Source organism: Octodon degus, unplaced genomic scaffold (genome assembly GCF_000260255.1).
Source record: "Octodon degus isolate 3935 unplaced genomic scaffold, OctDeg1.0 scaffold00029, whole genome shotgun sequence".
NCBI lineage: Eukaryota > Metazoa > Chordata > Mammalia > Rodentia > Octodontidae > Octodon > Octodon degus.
In genome coordinates this window covers 9,246,499-9,266,764 of record NW_004524605.1, presented here as the reverse complement: position 1 = coordinate 9,266,764, position 20,266 = coordinate 9,246,499, and the positions used below count along the sequence as shown (strand labels likewise).

Here is a 20,266-nt window from a genome sequence, read left to right as displayed (position 1 = left end):
CCCTTCCCTGGTGATACTATAAATGCATAGAACAGGAAATATTAGCTCCAATCGAGAGATGAGCTAGCAGGGACTGGGGTGTGGCCTGAGGCTGGCTGAAGGTGGCATCTGAACACCAAGTAGGCAGTTTTTGTTTGTTTGGCTCTGCTGTGGTTTCAGTGTGAAGCAGCCACAGAGTCACACATTGAGAGCTGGACCCCGTTTGGCTACGTTTAGAAGTGGGACCTGAGGGGTGGTGGATCTGGAGGGCGCTGACCCCCTCAGGGGAGTGACCCATGAGTACTTTCACAGCCTTCAGGGCTCGTTAGGAGGGGGCCCCAGCTGGAGGGCACAAGTCACCTGGGCCTGCCTTGTCACCCTCCTCTTTCTCTTTGCCTGTAGCTCTTTCTCTCTTGGATCCCCTCTGCTACAAGGCAAGGAGCCTTCACTTTGCTGAGCCCTTTTACCCTGATGATTCTTGCTTGCTGCAGGTCTAAGAGCAGGGATGTCAGCCATCCGTGGACCTGGCTCTCTGAAACTGTGATGCTTTCTGCCTCCAAGTTGTGTCTGTCATGCATTTTGTCCCAGACATGAAACACAGACTTCTGCAAACTCCCTCTCCATAACTTCTCATGTCTCAGCCCCCCAGCTCCTCTGGCAGCCCTCCAAGAGTGGGTACCTGAACCCCAAAATGCCCTCCCGGGTGACCTGCAAGAGAAATGCTGCTGGTTACCTTGAAATGCAGGCACTGAGACAGAGACAGAAAAGGCCACCAAATAAAAACACAGCTCCTTCCCTTCCAAAGGCTTCCTTAGTCCTAACTCTAATTGCAGCCTAATGACAAACACTCTCAAGGAAAGGGTCACTCCCTTGCAGCAGCAGGCTAATTATGTGGCTGAATTTCTAAAAATTATCATCTTATAAATAGTGTTATTCCTCTGATGGGGAAGGAAAACACATACCACATATCCAACTATGTTTCAAACTGAATTAATTAGTAATTTTAAGCCTAATTATCAGCTAATCTATCGGAACATGCAAGTCTTTTGTATTTGGATGGTATATGCAATTTGCATCCTATTAGCTGACAGTTGTAAGGATTTGAGAACTCATTAGGTCAGAAAGAAAATGCAGATCAGAAGAACAGAGCAGTCCAAGGGGCTGCCTTGGGATGCTGCAATGTAGGGGTCACTGGGCAACAGATGGAGGCTGGCAGTGTAATTACTGGGGCTCTTTCAGTGGCCATGAGACCACTGCTGTATAATTTCCATCTAACTCTGAAGACATGACTATGTATCCCACATCCTTGTTCCGTGTTTTCCCAAGTGGGAGGGCACCCACAGAGTCTCACTGAGACATGTCTTGGGATAGTGGGAAAAGCAGCAGATGCTGCTGCCCACGCTCAACTCCATGGCTTACTGGCCATGGGACACTGGCTATGTTTCAGCCCCTTGCTGCTTCTGTTTACCAACAAGCAAATGGGATTTAGAAGATTCTGATTCCCCAATTGCCTGCTAGGACCAAGGACATAGGGCTTGAGGAATGTTCAGGGCTTTTGTTATTCCTTAGTTTAAAAAAAAAAAGTCAGTTTTCCAAGTAGTCATTAGGGAGTGAGATACTCGGCCATCCTGAAGACTCTGAAGAGACAGCATTCACGTAGAGTGCGGGTATCTCTGAGTAAGGTCCTGTACTTTTCCCATGAACATCTGGGTCTTAATTAACCTATCCTGATTAGCTCTCCTAATTTCCAGTGCTGACTCTGAAATATGTAAACATCCAGTGCAAGGAAGGTTAGAAAGGAAAAGAAGAGTAAGGCCAGCACTAGTCCAAGGCTAAAGACCAGACCAGAAAGAAGGGTAGAATTCAGATTAGGCAGAATGCTTGGGTTCCATATTTAGATCCCTACATGTGTGCTTTAATTCAACTAATGACTTTTACAAAATATTAGTCTTTTGTTCAATTAATAACATTGTTTATAAAAATAGCAGAAAACAACTTGGCTACAACCAAAGATGGTTATATTACTTAGTTAAATGAAGTTAAAACCACAAATTTCTTTACACTTTCAAGCTCTTACACTAGGGAGACAATATGATGTTTATACATTTGGGTTTGATTTATATCACTAATGAATACGGTCTCTCGTTGTGTCCATTTACCTATAAAATCCTCAAGTTTATCTTTGAGTAATACTCCATTGTATAAAAATACCACATCCATTCTTTGGTGATGGGCATCTTGGGTTTCCAAGATTTTGCAGCTTTGAATTTCCCTGTGCATCCAGAGAGCACACACCAGGCAGGGCCCCTGGAATCGAGTTAGGAAGCCACACATGGAAAGGCCCAGCTGCTTGGAATGCTGTACTTACCAGGTTGGCCAGGATGTAGTGGTAGCCAATGCCATTCTTTTCCAGCTTTACAATCTGCAAAACACAGTGGAAGTAGGGGAGGACTCATCGTTAATACTAACAGAAAGCTGCCACCACAGCTGTAATAATAAATTAATTAATTAACTCATGCTGTGTGTCTATAAAATGTTCTTGCCACCCCAAGTATGTAAACTGTAGTATTCCAGCTACTCACTGATGGTGCCATGTTGGTACCTATACGCTACAGAATCAGAATGATCATGGAGAGATTAAGTTTCTTTTAAAGTTGCCCAGGAAGTAAGTGACAAATGACTGATCTGAAATCACTTTTTCTGCTTCCCAGGGGTACAATGATTCTGTTACAACTCCAAGAATCTGGCTGAATCATTAACAAACTTCTTTCCTAAGCCTCCCGTGTTAAGGGAGCTTCTTCCCAAATGAGACAGGAATTCTACATGGTGTGGAAACGTCACCAGTGTCAACCCAGTGTCCACTGTGTGGAACAACGGTATGTTGGGTAAGTAGAGGATGATATCACTCATGGTCTTAACTTTCAGCTCCATCCACGAGCCGTATACACATGCCATTTTTCTCCCCCTGATTTTGGGCTTTTCTCCTAAAGTCAGTTTGGCACTCCAACTTTAATAGATCATTCAACTTGAAAATTGGAAGGCCATATTAAGATTATTTGGCCGAACCCCTCATGGGACAGTCGGGAAGCTGCAGGGCAGAGAGGGAATGATTTGTTCAGATTTCATAGTAGTTTGGTGGCAATATCAGGACAGGGGCCTGAATAGTGAAACTTGTCATATAATGCCTGATTATTATTAACTGTTAAGAGCCAAGATCCCCAACTAGTCTTCCATCCTGCACACAGACAGTCCTAATCATTGCATGCAGGAAAATGCATGTGCAAAGAACTACCCAGAAGCTTGCTTGGGCAGCCAGATGAACCACCCAACAAGAAATGGTTAAGACAGCTTCCCTTCCACAGCTGCCATTAACCTGTAGATTAACTTGAACTATTTCTTTTTCTTTCCCTTTTTTAAATACCAAACTGGGGTTCATGTACCCTGCTCAGTGTCTCTTCCCCTGCACTGTTGCAGGGAGACATAAAATATATGAGAAGCACTCAGGCGTCTCTTTTTAACTGAATAAATTTTCAAGGTTATTAAAATCCACATTCAGACATCTCCTTAATTGGATATATGGGCATAGTAGCTCACATATTTTTTATGTGAGGAATAATTAAATGCAAGCACACATACAATGAATGCTCTGAACCAGTGTTTAGACTGTGAAATTCCAGACTGCGGGGCTCCAGTACCATTGGGATAATAGTTTTTTTTTTTTTTTTTAATAATTCTTCATTGCTTTTTCATCTTCCTGTCAAATGATTTGCTGCCTGCCCTTCAACATTGAGATACCTTTGTCAAAAACCTATTTAGCTTCTAGCAAACACAAAATAGTAAATAAACAATTTTTTAAGCCTTGCTATACTCTGGCAACAGAGGAATATATTTCCTGTGAGATGAAAACACAAGAGAAAATCATTAAACTGATGACTTTTAACTAATAAAAATTAGCAAGATTGTGTAGTTCCACCTACTCCCAATCTTCCTCTCTACCTACGCACCTACTCACTGACCTATTTTTCCTAAGGCTTACTATCTTTGATGTCCTCTGCACGCCCCACAATGGCAAGGGAGCACAGCTGCGCAGTGCTGCCCTCTTGAAGGTCATACCTTCTAAGGAGCAGGTCCATAGTAGGCAGGCAAGCAGATAAATATGCACAACCCAGAAAGGCATCACAAATGGAATGTGTCATTTTCCATGGGGTCAATCATCTCTCGGACCCCACCAAGTCAAAGTTCACTTCCTTTGGATTGCCTTTATTCCCAATCTGTGTCACACGGACACGGCCTCTCTTATTGTCCTTGACTGTTTTGTCCTTTATGGCTGAGCTCTATTCTCAGCTCTGTAAAGCCTCCTGTGATGTATTAATCTGCTCAGCAAATACTTATCGAATTTAGATTATATGCCAACCCCGGCGCTATGTGTGGGCTACATCTACGAAAAGGGAAGCAAGGTCCTTATGACCTCAGTGAGCTGCATTGTCATTTTTAGGAGAGAACCAGATGGTAAATATATAAATAGATTAAATGAACAAGATTTCAGCGGGTGAGAAGCACCATGAACACAGCAAAACAGGGCAGTATGATGGATAGCCCCAAGAGGTCTTGCTCGCCTCTCCCCTTAATTCATTCTGTACATAATCACTGTATTATATAATTTGCTGTCATATATATTGACAGAGTGTAATATTCTAATAATCCTATTCTTGCTCGTCAACCTTCACCAACTCCACCCTGTCTACCAAATAATCCCAAACTCTCTAGAATAGTTCCCAAGGATATCCATGACTGCAAGCTCATCTGTCTGTGCCATCTCTAGTGGAAACTCAGCCTCCTCTGCTGGGCTTGCTAAGCTTCCCTGTAAATCCCAACCCTTCTACGACCTCTTGCACTCCAGTTTACAAACCATCCCTGCAGCTCGTAGCCCTTGCTTAGCCTGCAGGTACCGGTAGAAGCTCAGAGCCATCTCACATTTGAAATGATTCTCAGCATTCACTGAACCCTTATTCTTCCAATTCATTCAGACCATATTTATTGTCTTGTCTGTCATTGCTTCCCATTGCTTGGTGCCATGCACCAAATGCTGTAGACAGACTGGGTTAAAAAAAAGACAAAACTAAAATCACTGTTCTCACAGAGCTCATATTCCAGTTGGGTGCTGGAGGCAGAAATATGTAAGTAAATTGCAGAGGAGGGAGCTGTAGACAATAGAGGCAGAAAAGTTGTGGCTTTAAAAGTGTGAGCCCCGTGGCCGAGGCCAGGTTCACCCAACTTCTGCCTTCCTTATATGTTGCCAGTGACAGCTCAAGCAGTGTAATCCTTTTTTTCTTTATATTTAAAACAGGGAAATCAACTGAAGTTGCTTTGTGGAGTTCATGTGAGGATAAATGGGAGTTGCCTCGGTGAAGGCCTGGAGTAATGGCTGTGTACTATAAATGCTGAAAAATAGTAGCGTGGGACAATCCAGGACAAGCTGGGATTCTGCTAGGAGCGCTTCACTGGCATTCGTCTCATTTTCTGGAGCCTATCTTATCTTTTTACCAGCATTGTACAGTGAGGACCTGAAGTCTTAGTTTGCAGGTGAATGCATTTGTGCCCACGGAGCGAAGTGGCCCAGAAACCTGTGTTGGCAGGGGTGATGGATGCCCAAAGCAGGCAGATGTTAATGTATGTCACTGGGCAGGCTCTATTGCAGGTACTTTACGTGCACTGATCCCTTTAGGAGCTCCTAGAGGTGTGATTATTGTTCTCATTCCCATTTTACAGAGCAGGAACCTGGGACACAGAAAGGTCAAAAGCTCAGCTAATGTCACCAAGCCAGTAAGTACTAGATTGGGATTTAACACACCCCTCCCCAGCATGGTTCCACAGTTTCTGATTTTAACCACTGTCCCAAATGCCTCCCTTAAACACTAGAATTCACGATGCTGACTCCAGCTCAGGGTGCTTCTGTTTCAGCAGAAATCATTTTGGCTGGTTTTCCTTTCCAAGAGCAGAAGCTGGATGCATACATCACACAGCAGAACACACAGCGTTAATGCCTTAAAGAACCCACCGACTTCCAGCCTCTCCCCCCGTTGTGCGGCTGAGGCTTCTGCATGATTGCAGAGCTGGTGCAGAAGCCCCCTGTGGGGCCCCGTGAGGCTTGAGGGCCATTAACAAGTTTTTTCATGCTGTCTGTCAAGTACCTAAAATGACTATCCTTTATTATATGGCACTGTTAAAAAGTGATTGTGAATCCTCTTCTTTGCTAATTTATCTAGGCGCAAATCTAGTTTTAAAAGGCCAGGGATCTATGCAAAGGCCCGCTATATCCATGCCAGGCACATGCTTGAGGTCTGAGATGGGAGGAACGACGATGTAGGAATTGCTGCTGCTAAACCTGTTGAGCTCACACGGCCTGTTCACTGCCCGTGCAGCGGGTTCCTCAGAGGCAAGAGGAAACAGTAGAAAGGGACGTGGCTGCAGCTTCCTCGGGCTTTTGAAACAGGTCAGTGGGCCAAAGGGATGAGATGCCAAATGTTAGATCAGGGAGCCACAGAGCCCGAGGCTGCGTGCAGGAATCTGGCTCCGCAGCTGGTGCTCCTACTGCGAGAATGCTTCATGAGCTCTAAAATGCAATGTAATTTATATCTTAACAATAAAGAGAAACACAGAGCTGAGACGTTGGTCAATTGACCTGAGAATCATTTGAAATCCCTACCAAGGGCTGGTGAGATAGCTCAGCGGTGTACAGCGCCTGCTTGGGCAAGCAGAGGCAGGTGCAGGGGACCAAGGTTCAATCCCCAGCACCAAATGCCATGCCAACCCCTCCCTCAGGGTGGGCTAAGCAGGCCAAAAAAAAAAAAAAAGAAATATACCAAGATTCTTATTGGTAAGGCCAGCCAGAGAGCTCAGCAACTAAAGTGCCTGCTTAGGCAGATGCAGGAGCTGGGTTCCGGCCCTGCCCCCGGGGCATGCTGAGATGGTGAATTGAGACTGGGCATGGTGGCACAATGCCTGTAATCCCAGTGCTTGGGAGGCTGAAAAGCAGAAAGGATCACTACAAGTCTGATCTGTGTAGTGAGACCCTGTACTAAATACATTAAAAAAAAAAAAAGATTCTTATTGGCTATGCTCCTACATCAAATTTCTGAATTAAATTTTATGAAGGACAGACTGTGAGATGGACAGCCTCTAGTTTCATCTTATAAATGATCAAGTTATAAAGGATACTCTTTATAACTTCCATGGTGGTGTGCGCCTCGCCTTCCCCAAGTTACCTCCCATACCCACTGGAGCCCCTTTGCGCCCTTTCTACCTGGCCCAAGATGGCATTGAGACGTTCTGATTCGCAGTCCACCACCACCAGCCGCTCCTTTTTCTTCTCCAGGTCCTGAAAGAGCATCCTGTATCCTTCCTCTGTGGTTGTCAAAATGTTGACTGCTGTCACCTGCCAGTTCTTCTCTGCTGCTGTGTCTAGGACTTTCTGAAGAACGGACAAACCTGGTGGCCAGATGAGGAGGGCAGACAGATGGAAGACCATGAGCCCCACGGGTATCACCTGCACCCACCAGCTCCCACTGTTGTCCACCCCAGCTGTGCTTCTCCACCACGTCTGGCTCCAGCTTTCTCTTGCTGTGGTAGTCTGAACCTCCTCAATGCAGGCCCTGGGCCTTCATTGTGTTTCTCTTCTCAGGGCATGGTGGACAGTAGAATTAGTGGTCACAATCTAATCTGAAGGTCAAGTTCATCATAATGGCTACATTACTCTACATGAGTGCATTTGTTTTTTCAAAATTTAGTTTAATCAACAGGAAAGTGGTAATGTAAGTAATTCCTACCTCACAATGTCATTATGAAGATTAAATATGAATATCTTATACATGGTAGGGTCTAACCCCTGTGAGAGTTTTAGTCTATGACTCAACAATGCTTTGTTTTATCTTTGAGAGTTAGATGACATTTTTTTCCTATTTCTGCCATTACAAATTACCACCAGTTTAGCAGCTTAACATGGAAAACATTTATTATTGTATATTTTTGAAGGTCAGAAATTTTAGCTAGGTCTTCCTAGATTAAAATCTGTGTGTTGGCAGGGGAAATGCTGCTTTCTGGAGATTCTAGGGGAAAATCAACTCTGTTACCTTCCTTTTTTAATTTTTATTTTTTATATTTTATTGAGAAAGAAGTAGCAATGAGACAGTTTCTAAACAGGTTAGTAGGGCAGTTACAATAATTAATATATTGAATATTGTCTTTGTCGTAGTTATTCATAGTACAAGATGCAGACATGATATCTTGTCTAAACGCTATTAGTTCAAAACTTGCTTCTCACTGAACTAAGAGAAAGTAGCTGTATATTTATCCTAACTAAAAGCTGAGAAGGATTTTTTTTGTTTGGTGGCTCAGGTCACCTGAAGGGCAGGTCTGGTGAGGCAGGTGAAGCTGGGGATTGAACCGCCATACCCTGCACCTGACTGCGTTTGCATGAGCAGGCACTTAAACAGCTGAGCTCACTGGCAGGCCCCCTGCCTTTCCAGTTTGTAGAAGTTGCCTGTATCCTTGGCTATTGGCCCCCTCTGTCTTCACCGTCAAAAATGCTTGTTCAGTTTTCCTCTCATCACTCTGACATGGACTCTCCTGCCTCTTCCTTTCACGGTTAAGGACTTTGTGACTACATCATGTCCATCCAAAAAAATCCAGGACAGTCTTCCTATTTAAAGTCAGTCAATTAACAACATTAATTCTACCTAGAGTCTGAATTCCCCTTTGCCATGTAAAAATCATATTACAGGTTCAGGGATGAGGACACAGATATGTTGGGGCATATCATTCTGCTGGCCACAGATACCTAATTGGCTTTTGCATTAATAATTTTTATGTATATCATTTCCAAATCTAGGAACATGGCTAATCCCATCTCTAGTGACCAATATAGTGTCTCGTCTCAAGAGTCCTCTATAGACTGATTCTGTCATGCCTCTCTATTTTGTTTCATTTTTCAAGTCATGTTGTTCAATAGGTTTGAACTTTACATTTAATAAAACTTTACCATATACCTGACACTATTCTGTGGCTTTTTTCTTAATTCAGTTGTAGATACTACTGTTGTTCTTATTTTGCAGATGTAGAAACTGAAGCTTAGAGAGATTTAGCCACTGGTTGCAAGTCATGCAGCTGGCAAATGATAGAGTTTAGAGCTCTGAGTTCTGAGGTATCTGGTGCCCTTCTGAGAGTGTGGGCTCTTCTGTTGATCCCTATAGGCAAAGTTACATTTTTCTGGCTTCGCTACTTCCAGTCTGAAGTTGAAAGATACCGTCTTGGGTGACACCCTTCGCCCAACATAGTAACTACTTTTTGAGAAGGGAAATTGTCAAAGGAACGGGTGCTTATGGCCTCTCTGCCAGCTCCTTCTCGTCTGAAACAATTGCCTCATTTCTTGAAAAGCAACTTTTATAAGTCACTATAAAAAGTCCTACTCAAAAGTCCTCCAAGACCCCCTATAGGAGGTGCGTCAGGGCTCCTTGGCCTCAGTTTCTGAGCCTAGCGTGTCCCATTTATTTAGCTCCACTAATACTGACTGTATTTGTACAGGATTCGTCAGCATATGGAGGAGGCAGATAGTGCAAGGAAAAAGCACAGAAATCAGGGCAAAACACAGAGTTCCCACCTAGAGAGTCAGGCCATCGTGGAAGTGGTGTTTAGCCAGCTGCCAAGGAGGACAGGGATTTCTGTCAGTAGATTTGAGAAGGGAAACACATTGCAAGACATGAGGACAGTGTGAGTAGAAATATGGAGCAGAAACATGTACAGGAAGTAGTTGAGAAGTGTGTTGTAGAATCTAAAGGAGGCAAAGTTACAAAGCCTGGAGAGGGACAGTGATGATGGTAATGAGGAGAACAGCCGAGGCAGATCGGGGATTGCAAGCATTTACTGGGTTGGAGGCTCAGAGTGACCTCTTTCTAGTCATTGTCTCATTTAATCTTCACAGTATGTTTTTAAAGCAGAGACTGCTGCTGTCTTCATTATAGAGATGGGAAAATGAAGGCATTGTGAATTTTATCCTCATTACATAAGTGGGGAAACTAAGGCAGAAAGCACTGACCCAAAGCAGAGAAGAAGAAAGAACTTAGGGCTTAGTGGGCTGTCTACACCACTAACAACCCTGCCACTTGGTACGCTCTATTTGATTGAGGCCCTAGGACTCAGGAGCCATGGGAGCTTGGTGAACTGTGGAGTGACATGGTGTGTTAAGAGGATTATTCCCTCAAAAGGTCTGTTTCCACACTGTGAGTTAGAGATTAGCTTCTGAGAAATCAGTCTACAGAAATAAAGCATTTTTGGATCATTCCCCCATGCGTTTCAAGGAGGCAGTGAGGCGTGATTGTTCTTCCGGCCAGTAATTGTCTCTCTACCCTTTAACAGTCTGTACTAGGCCTTGGCTTACCCCGGTCAGCATCATAGATGTAGACAAATTTCTGCCACTTATAGTGGTCAATGATGCTGATGAGGGCATCCTGAAGTTCAGGGCGCAGCTGGAGGACGAATTGATTGGAAGTATCTACAGGAAAGCTGGGTGTGATGAAGCACACATGGAGAGCCCCACAGAAGGAGGTCAGCATGTTGACAGTCCTTCGTTCGTAGAACCCAAAGATGGCGTAGACTCCTTTGGAGAACTGGGAACAGACTGGAAGAGAAGAAGAGGAAAGTTAATGGACAGAAGATCTTGTAAACAAACCATCAGGTGACTCAAAAACAAATTCATCTACTAAAACCCCATCTAACCCATTGCACATGCAATGTAGATATCTGTCTATTATGTAGATATTCAACTCACCAACTAGTTTGTGCATCCATTCATCCATCCATCCATCCATCCATCCATCCATCCATCCATCCGTCCATCCATCCATCCATCCATCCATCTGTCCATCCCTCTATCTGTCCACTCATCCTTCCATTCATCCCTTCAACCCACCAGTCTATTCACCTAATCATATATTCTATCCATCTTTCCATACTACTCACACATTTATCCATCCAAACTCCAATCTATCTAAATTAGAAGCTTAGGTGTCTCTTACATGCCAGGCATCATTATCAAGATTATTAATTATAATAGCCAGGGATATAAACATTTTCATATATTATTTCACTTTGTTTCTATCAGACCCTGATAAAGTCATTTTTAAAGGGGAAAATCAAGGATCAGAAAGTTAATAGACACATTCACATAGCAAAGCTAGGATAAATCTGAGTTAGAAAGACATCGTATGTAGCCATATTAGCATTCTATTGCCCATTGCATCAAGGCAAAACATAAAAAGATGTTATTAGAAAAAGATGTCTGATACATGTTTAAGAAAACAAGTGTTGATTTTCCCAGCTTAGCCTTGAGCTCTTGGTGTACATTTCTCTGCTGGTACTCGTTTTATGCTCATACATCCCACTGGTGGATTTTCAGGCCTCCCAATGTACTAGCTATAGTAATAGCTGTGTGAACATTCCCACAGGGTTATTTTGCAGGCTCCCTGGGGAAGTTACCAATTCCTGCTTGTGGCTGATGATATTGCTGATTAGAACATCATGCTAATAACCACAGCAAAGGACTCCAGGACAGTCAGTTCTGAAACTTCATTTTGCTACCACATAGGATGGATAATTCACGGTATTTGTCTCAGCAAGTGGGCCAACCCAAAGGCCATCCCCACTGCCTGAAAATGACCCTTCCAATGTAACTAATAGTGAGGCAGTTCAGTCCTCTTCTTCTTCCTCCTCCTCCTTCAATAAGAGTATTTTAGAGTGCATTCTTCTAAACAATGACCACCTTCTCTGCGCTCAGCCCCCACCCATCTCTGTCACATCACTGTTCTATTCCCCACTCTATCAGTGTGCTCTAAAACAATGTTCTCTGTCTATTTGAATATCTCTGTGGCTCTTTGTATCAATATAAATTTCCTGAAAACAAAGATTATGTTTGTGCCCTGAAGCGAGCAGGGTGCCTGGAACACTGCAGATAATTAATAAATCTTTGATAAATAAATGAATGACACATCTCCATGGGAAGGCTACGTGATCCTCAGGACATGGTGAAGTAGAGTTGGACCCCAACAGGGGAGTCTGTTGGGTCCCCCAGGTCTCCCACTCTTCTGTCCCAGGTTGCTTTCTTCTAAGGTAGCTCTTTCTCTTCCACCTCTCGCACTGCTTTTGCTTTCTCCTTAATGAAGACACTTTCCATTCACAGCTCAAGAGAGGCACTGTTTCAAAATGTCTATTGTAATTACTAGGATCAAGATTTACATAGATGTGGATTTCTCTACCAGGAGGCAGGCATTGCATATTATCCTCCTTATGTGAAATGTGGTTTTGTCGACACACACAAATTGCTTCAGGTTTAGTTTATATAGGGAGACTATCATGTCTGCTGAAGTATTATAATATGCTCCCTGAGGTAATTTTAGGATCTCTTTTCTTCCCTTGCAGCAATGAAATATTATACTGCTGGGCATAAGTCTGATGCTCCAGACGTCTTCTCTCCTGGCACCTTTCTGGTTCCACACTTTCATCTTGGGCCTCTGAATTCCTCATAACTGATGTTTCTTGCAATTTTTTTACAAGTGGGAAAAGCAAGGCTCGGGTGAAGGTGGAAAGGGTCTGAGCCAACTGTTGTGATCACATCCTTAGACACATAGCAGGCCAGGATTTTGTTTCTCAAATCATCTCCCCAATTCTCCCTTTTACAAATCCCTTAACCGAGGTGTTTTGTCCCTTAAGGCTCTTGTCCCACTACTCCTTAAAAGAGCAGGCTTGGAGGTAGCCTGGGCCAGTTTCCTTGAGTGGATCTCACCTGCCAGAGTCACTGAACATCTGATCTTCATGCTGTCTCCTCATTTTGGAAACCCAAAGGAGGCGGAGAGAAAGAGGGAGCAGAAGAGGGGGAGTAGGAGGAGGAAGAAGAGAGGGAGGCGGAGGGGGAGGAGGACAGACCTGCCTCTGTAGGACCAATGCTTGCACGGGAAGGCACTCAGCAATCCCCTTGTATTGAGAAATATAATTAGTAGTTGTCATGCATTTCTTTGATTCTTTCACAATAGATATTCAATTAGAAGAGATAACATGGTTCTGTAGAAAAAATACCAGATTAGGTGCCAGAGGAACTGGAGGATTCTCTTTTTGGCTGAATGGGCACAGAATATACTAGGGTGACCTTCAGTGAATCCCACGCTTCCAAGGGCATTTTCTCCTTAGTAAAATAATGCTTTGGGCTCTTGCAGTCTGCCACTCCTTGAGGGCCCAGCGTTCTGCGTTCTTCTCTAATTGACTGCAAAGTGCTTCCTGATTCCATAATACTTTATTATTTGATGGTCAAGCTTTTAGCCATGTCCAGTGTGCTTTTTCAGTTCCAGAAGAATTTGTTCAATGGGAAGGAAAAACTAGGATGGGGCCAAGGACTAGAGGATGGAGGGAAAAGACATACTTAGGTACATATGCAGGGCAGCGTGGGTCATTGTGCTGTCGACTTCTGCTGGTCTTTTTTTTTTTTTTTTAACTCTGATTTAACAGAAACTATTTTAATATTTAACCATACAAAGCTGTCAGTCCAGCTACAAAACTAAAAATTTGTTTTTCAGTTACATTGACATGATTTTGAGCACATTTTATTGAAATTTCAAGCGTCTTTTCATTAGGAAGTTTCACTTTCCATGGGTTTGTTGGCTTATTGTCAGCTGAAGTTAGAAAACATAAAATGCAAAATTGCAAAAATAAAACAGTTGAACAGATTCAAATTTCATGATTTTCTGAATAATGCAATGAAATACTGCACCATTCTGTTTCATCTTGCCGACGATGTGATTCGTCCCACTGTCTGGTGTATCCATGCTGCCCCACCTGCCTGTTAGTCACTTAGCTGAGTGCTCTCAACTCTCTTGAACATCACAGTGCTTGAGTTTAGGTAACCCTTCCATAGTTGCCTATTTACCTTACTTCATCTCATCATTAGACACTACCACCTCACATCGTCACAAGAATAAGGATGAATATAATAAAATAGGATACTCTAAGAGTCCACATTTAGGCTGGGGAGGTAGCTTGGCGGTCTAAGCACCTCCCTGGCAAGCGCAAGGACCCGGGTTCAATTCCTGATACTACACGCAGTGTGGCCCCAGAGCCCCAGGCACAGCCGACCCTGAAACCAGGCACGGTGGTACATGCCTATAATCCCAGCACTGGGGAGGCTGAGGTAGACAGGAGGATCACTACGAGTCTGAACTGCCTAATGAGACCCTGTATCAAACAAATAAATAAAATTTTAAAAAGAGTACATTTACACATTTTTTTTTTGTCTTTTTGAGACAGGGTGTTACTCTATAGTTCATGTTGGCCTTGAGCTCACTTTGCTTGAAAGGAGCAGTTAATGCTTAAAATTGTTTTCTTTTTGTTCTTATTTTTGTTCTCTTTTTACTTTCTTATAAATTTTTTGTTTTGTTTTAAAAACTAATTTTGCATGTTTATATCTGGTAACCTAAACAACTAATTTGAAGACAACATGTAGCAACTGTTGTTGAATTTCTATTACTTTGTTTAATGAAATTTTGTAACATTTCTAATGTTTCTTTCAGAAATTCTATTTTGTATTCTTTAGAAAATAAAATTTAAAGAAAGAAAGCAGATAAAGGTCTGGGTTCTTGGATTCTGTTCTTACCAAATGCTGAGCACTACATCAAGATGCCTTTGGAGTCTTGGATTTTATTTGGGGTACAATCTGTAGCCTGTTATGCAAATTAATTACTTAGTAGAGAAAAGATGTGTTGAGGAGTTGGGGTGGAGGAAGAATTGTCAGGTCTGGCAGACATGAAGGAAGGAAGGGGAGTACTCAGAAGCAGGATCCACACAGGCCATGCCCTGGCCCATTCCTGACTCCAGTCCCTGGAGGTGGATTCCAAGTAGGCTGGACTATGTGCAGGATGCAGAGGGTAGGAAAGCAGTGTGTGTGTGTGTGTGTGTGTGTGTGTGTGTGTGTGTGTGTGTGTTTGTGTGTGTGTGTGTGTGTGTGATCATTTCTCATAGTGACAATTCGCAGCTTACAGCTGGGAACTTTGAATGCCAGACACTTCTTAAGGATGTTTCCTTGTGTTAACTCTTTTCACCCCAGGAATACATTGCCAGATGGGGACATGAGACTCAGGACCAGAATACGGTGAAAGGGAGATCTGCCCACTGCCACTTTGGTAACGAAGACTGAGCTCTCAATTTGGGTGCTATGTGATCTTCTCCATGCACACAGATAGAAAAGAGTGCGACACTGGCATAGGGGTCAGCTCCAACTTCTGGAGGAGCCTTTCTTGTAGCACACAGCCTGCTTCTGCTCCAGTAAGAGAGTCCCCGCCTCATCCGGCCCCTGGAGGTACACATATAAAAGTCCTCACTGGTCCTTCCTGTCTTGTTCTCCCCTCTCTGAGCCGAGCCGACAGCACACATCTCAGCTGTTCTTTGGCCACCCATTCACTGACCCTCGCAACCACCACTCCACCTTTAGCATGTGTGACTGGTGCAGTGCTGGGCCAAGCGATGATGATGCACTGGTGAGGCAGCCGGGTCCCTGGCCTCCAGTACTGTCACCTGGACAGTTAGAGAGTGATCGCTAACAAGAGTACTAATTCAGCCTAAGAGCTGTGGCATGGATGAGTTTAGGCTGGTCTACCCAGCCCCCAGCCTTCGGAGACCTCAAAGAAGGCTTCCGAGAGGAGGGGCAAGCTTCAACTCTGAAAGATAAGCAGCGATCATCTAGCAGAAGCTGTCTGGAGTAGTTGCCAATGCAGACAGGGCTACTCTAGGCAGAAGGAATGGCAACTGCCATAGATATGGAAAAGGCAGGACGCTGGGGGACTCCTGCCAGAGTGTCAGATTCCGAGATTCTTGCCTCCAAGTGATTCCGTGGCAGAATGTGTCCAACCATCAGCGTGAGCGAGAAATGAGGCCAGGCATTCCCTCTGGGGGAGGCGGGCGGGCGGGCCAGAGCTGGCAAGGGCAGGAAAACCCACACCCTGCTCAGTGCGGGCTGTCCGATGGCAGCCTCGGTGCCCTCAGATCTCTTTGATAATCACTCCTGGTTAAGGCACCATCCACTTATTATCAATAAATCTCCCACCCCTGGGCAGGGGCCTTGACAGCTCCCCCTAGGGAGGCAGCTCCTGGTATGAGCAGCTCCTTTTTTATTGTCACTTTAGCTAAGGCCTCTCACACTGACATTTCTCCTTAGCTCCGGGCTTCAGTCCCTGCAAGTGTGTCAACCCGAGGTAAATAGTGGATAATGAGGCTGTGGGACAGCTTCATCTGGGGGGAGGGAAGGAGAAACCGCACGTGGCTGGAAGCACTTTTAGACACCCTCTCCTCCAATAATTCTATCTACTTGTGGGAGTCACGCTTTTGATCAGATGACTAAGGTTTTGATATCAAATGTCAAAAGACAATAAGAAGATAATTAGAGTATTCTTTTCTTTTTGCAGACTTTTGGGTGTTAGTTTCACAATGCCATGCAAAGAATTATGATAGAGAGAAACTGTCCCTATTCCCTCCAAACTGTGTCACATTTATTTAGGGTTCTGAGGCATGTCCAGGGCTTCTCTGCCACTCAGGAGATAGAGCCTTATCACTGACTTAATATAGGCTACAAATATTTACTGGGTGTCAGAAATTAATACCGCCAGAAGATTGGGACACTACAGTCACACACGACAGGCATAGCTTCGCCTCTCTCCGAGTTTGCACACAAATTCAGCAAGCTTTGCTTCAAGAAAGCAAGGGGTAATTGAGAGGTGATGAGGGGAAGGACCGGGGAGCTCCCAGGGGTGTTCACGGAGTGCTCAGTACAGGTGACACATGGCACCAAGCACCTGAGCCTCTGTCTAGGTAGAGAGACCAGATGAAGCAAAGATGCTGAGATGACGGAGAAGGAAACCCTTCAGCAAGGGGTGTCGCCCAGAGCAGGCGCGGCTGGGCCAGAGCGCCAGGGCCTTGGCAGGATTGCAGGAGTTCAGCCATTGCAGCATGGTGAGTGCTGCATTTTGCTTTGGTTTGGGATTCACCTTGGCCTCCCATGGTCTCTCCTCCCTTTACTGCCCAGCAGGAAAGTAACCGCAGAGGAGACAGAGGAGGGCCATCATCCCCTGCCTGGATTTGAGTGTCTATTGTATGACTGAGGTATTAATTACTAAGCACTGAAAGCCAATAGGATGTGACACTGCACATGGGCTACAAATGAAAGTAGAGCTGGGTTCACGGTTTTGGGATTTAGACTCACAGTGTGAGCTGGGGGTGGGCAAGGGCAGACGAACCAACGTGGTATGCTGCTGCAATTTTCTGCTGCTGCAAAAAAATTTACATTCCTGGAACAGTTGTGAAGAAGTTATTGCCAGGAAGCCACTCTGGGACTGTGAACAAGCCCTTCTCCCTCTCTGAGCTGGATTTGCAGCTTCTTGACAAAAGAGTTGCTGTAAACTAGTCATTCTTAGGGCAGGCGAGATAGCTCAGTGGACTAAGCACTCGCTTAGGTAAGCGTAGGGGGCAGGGTTCGATCCATGGCACTGCATGTCATGCTGGCCCTGCTTTAAGTGCGCTGAGCCGGTGGTGGGTGACTGAGTCCAGGTGCGGTGGTGCAATCCCAGCACCGGGGAGGCAGAAAACACAAGGATCACTAGGAGTCTAAGCTGCGCAGTGAGACCCTACACACACACAAAACTAACCCTAAAAAAATAAAAAATCTAGTCATTCTTCCGTTCCTATTCTTTCCCTCCTCTCCCTGCCCCTCCCCTCCTCTCTCCTCTCCTCCCTTCCCCTTCCCTATTTCTTCCTCCCTGCCTTTGATCTGTAATAAAACTTTTATACTCCCTAGGTGTGTATAGTGCTACAGATGAGAATTTTCTATCTCTTCTCTCCATCTTTTTATTTCTTCATCTAGGTAATCATCCACCTGTCCAACAAATGTTCACTGAACATGTATGAGATAGATGTTTGGCAACAGGCCAGTGCCTGCGCTGAATCAGAAAAGTCCCTACCATCATGGAACTTGGACTTCAGAAGAGGAGAGAGGTGACCTACTAATAAACAAGATCATTTTGCAAGTGCTACCAAAAAAAACCAGACTGTGAAGATGTGTACGTGACTGGCAGGGCCACTTTAGCAAGGAAAATTTAGAAGCTTTGCTCTGTAGCACTAATTTGAGCTGAGAAATAAGCCCCAAGGAACTGGCCAGGTAAAGGATTAGAGGAGCTTCAGGTAGAAGGAACTGAAGCTCTCAGCAGAACTCAGGAACAGACTGATTTGTGTAAGAAACAAAAATAAAAGTCCCTGTTCACTTAATGTAGGGTGAAATGAAGAGGCCCTAGTTCCAAGTAAGAGTAGTGCTCTGAGGCAGCGGAAGGTGAACTTGGGGAACGTGGGCCACAGCCGGCGCACAGAGCCCCCTCGGTTGGCACATGGGCGGAGGTGCCCCCACGGCAGGCAGCAGATAAGAGTTGTTTCTTTTGCTAAACTAAAACCTGGGTGTTCAGTTTGAATTGCAGTGTGGGTACTCCGTGACCACTGTGCTTGGCAGTGTAGCGTGGGCACTCAGTCACTAAAAGGCTTTCTATCACAGATCTAAGGTGTGCGGTCCCCCACCTGTGCTGTGGGACCCACAGGGCTCCAGCATGCCACTTGGTAGGAGGCTGGTATCAGCTGCTCTCCCAAGATGTTTCAGTGCTCACACCCTGTAGGCATAGTCAACAGAGGAGAGATACAATGGGTGCAAATATTGTCCTGACTTCATGGCGTGACTTGGAAAATGCTAAAGGGAACAACTTCTGACAAGTCTAAGGGGGCAGTAGATGCTGTGCAGTGGGTTCCCTGCATTCAAACATAGATGCTTTTGGCCCTTGGTTATGCCAGGCCTTAGGGTCCTGGTCTTGTCTACAAAGACTGCCTACCTCCTTCCTGTTTCTGTCTAGATGCTTTCTAATCCCTGCAGGCTCAATTCAAACACTGCCTTGTCATGAGGGCCCTCAGGCTTCCCCAGTCCTAGCTATGATGTAGGCCTCCATTTTTCTTTTACATGTCAATAAAAATGTGTGTGTGTGTGTGTGTGTGTGTGTGTGTGTGTGTATGTGTGTTCTCTTTATGTAACACGTACACCTCATTGGTTTGGTTCTTCGATTGTGAGAACAAGTATCAGTGGAATCAAGCTTTCCCAGGCTCAGAGGGAGTCTGAGCTAAAGACAATGGGGCTCAGTCAGGACGGGAAGTGCAGCAGCCTTGGGAAGCTAGACGTGAGGACTGCTCCGGCTGTCTCCTCACAGTGTCCATCCACGTGAAATAGCTGCTCTGTTGGCTTTGCTCATGGTCCAAGCAAGTGGAGCAACTCACTGTCCTAGTGGGAGGACAGCCAGAGCGAAGCAAAGGTGCTGTGAACAGGGAGGGGAGTGCATCGGGCAGCTCGGGTCACCAAATGCCTACCAGGTGTCTAACGGCTAGCCCCGTCCAGCTCCATGTTAGAAGCTCCATAGCTGGTATGTATTTCTAAGCTCTGAGCAGTAAGTATGGAAATGCATCTAATTCTGGGTTGCTGTCTTTTGTGGGGCAGATGTGGTGAGATCCAGAAGTGAGTAGGACAGAGGTCGCCCTTGTCCTCATAGAGGTTCTGTTATTCTTTACAGATCCTGTAGGACAGGGGTCCCCAAACTCCAGGCCATGGATCATTACATGCATGGTGTGGTAGGAATCTGAACACAGGGTAGGAAATGAATGGCTGGTGAGTGAAAGAAGCTTCACTGGTATTCGCAGTTGCTCCCGCAATCCCCATAACTGCCTGGGCTCCACCTCCTGTGAGACCAGTGTGGTGTTATCTTCCTGTAGGGGAGCAAACCCCGCATGCACTACTGCACACATAGTAGTACACTGCACCGGAAGATCCAGGCGGCCACCTTCTGACGAGGGCCTAATGCCTGACGAGCTGAGGTGGAGCTGAGGTGCACATGCTGGTACTGGGCAGTGTAACTATTACACACTGCAAACATTTTTGATAAAACAGAAAGACAAAACAGTTCCTTCCTTCCCCATCTGTAGAGAAACAGTCTTCCACAAAACTGGTTCCTTGTGCCAAAATGACTGAGAACCACTGCTGTAGGGTTTTTTTTTTTTTCCATTTTACTGTTTCTACAATTTAATAAATAGCTTTCTTGATGAACGTAGTCATGACAGTTGAGCAGTATTCGAGTTACGGTTTTCCTGATTGGTCTGTAGTCTTCAATTGAAGTGTAAGAAGTTA

At 44.9% G+C, this 20,266-nt stretch overlaps 1 protein-coding gene across 5 annotated transcripts in view; it reads right to left on the bottom strand.

Annotated features, from left to right (window-relative positions):
• Gria1 (glutamate ionotropic receptor AMPA type subunit 1) overlaps window positions 1-20,266 on the bottom strand; it is a 322,606-nt gene that overhangs the window by 152,592 nt on the left and 149,748 nt on the right. For 4 of the 5 annotated variants that reach the window (XM_004629373.1, XM_004629374.1, XM_004629376.1 and 1 more), the window contains exons 3-5: window positions 10,412-10,651; window positions 7,283-7,467; window positions 2,348-2,401 (exon numbers count right to left, since the gene is read on the bottom strand). In XM_004629373.1, the coding sequence (XP_004629430.1) occupies window positions 2,348-2,401; window positions 7,283-7,467; window positions 10,412-10,651 (479 nt within the window). The remainder of the gene's footprint in view (window positions 1-2,347; window positions 2,402-7,282; window positions 7,468-10,411; window positions 10,652-20,266) is intronic. The other variant, XM_004629377.2, reaches the window with a different exon arrangement.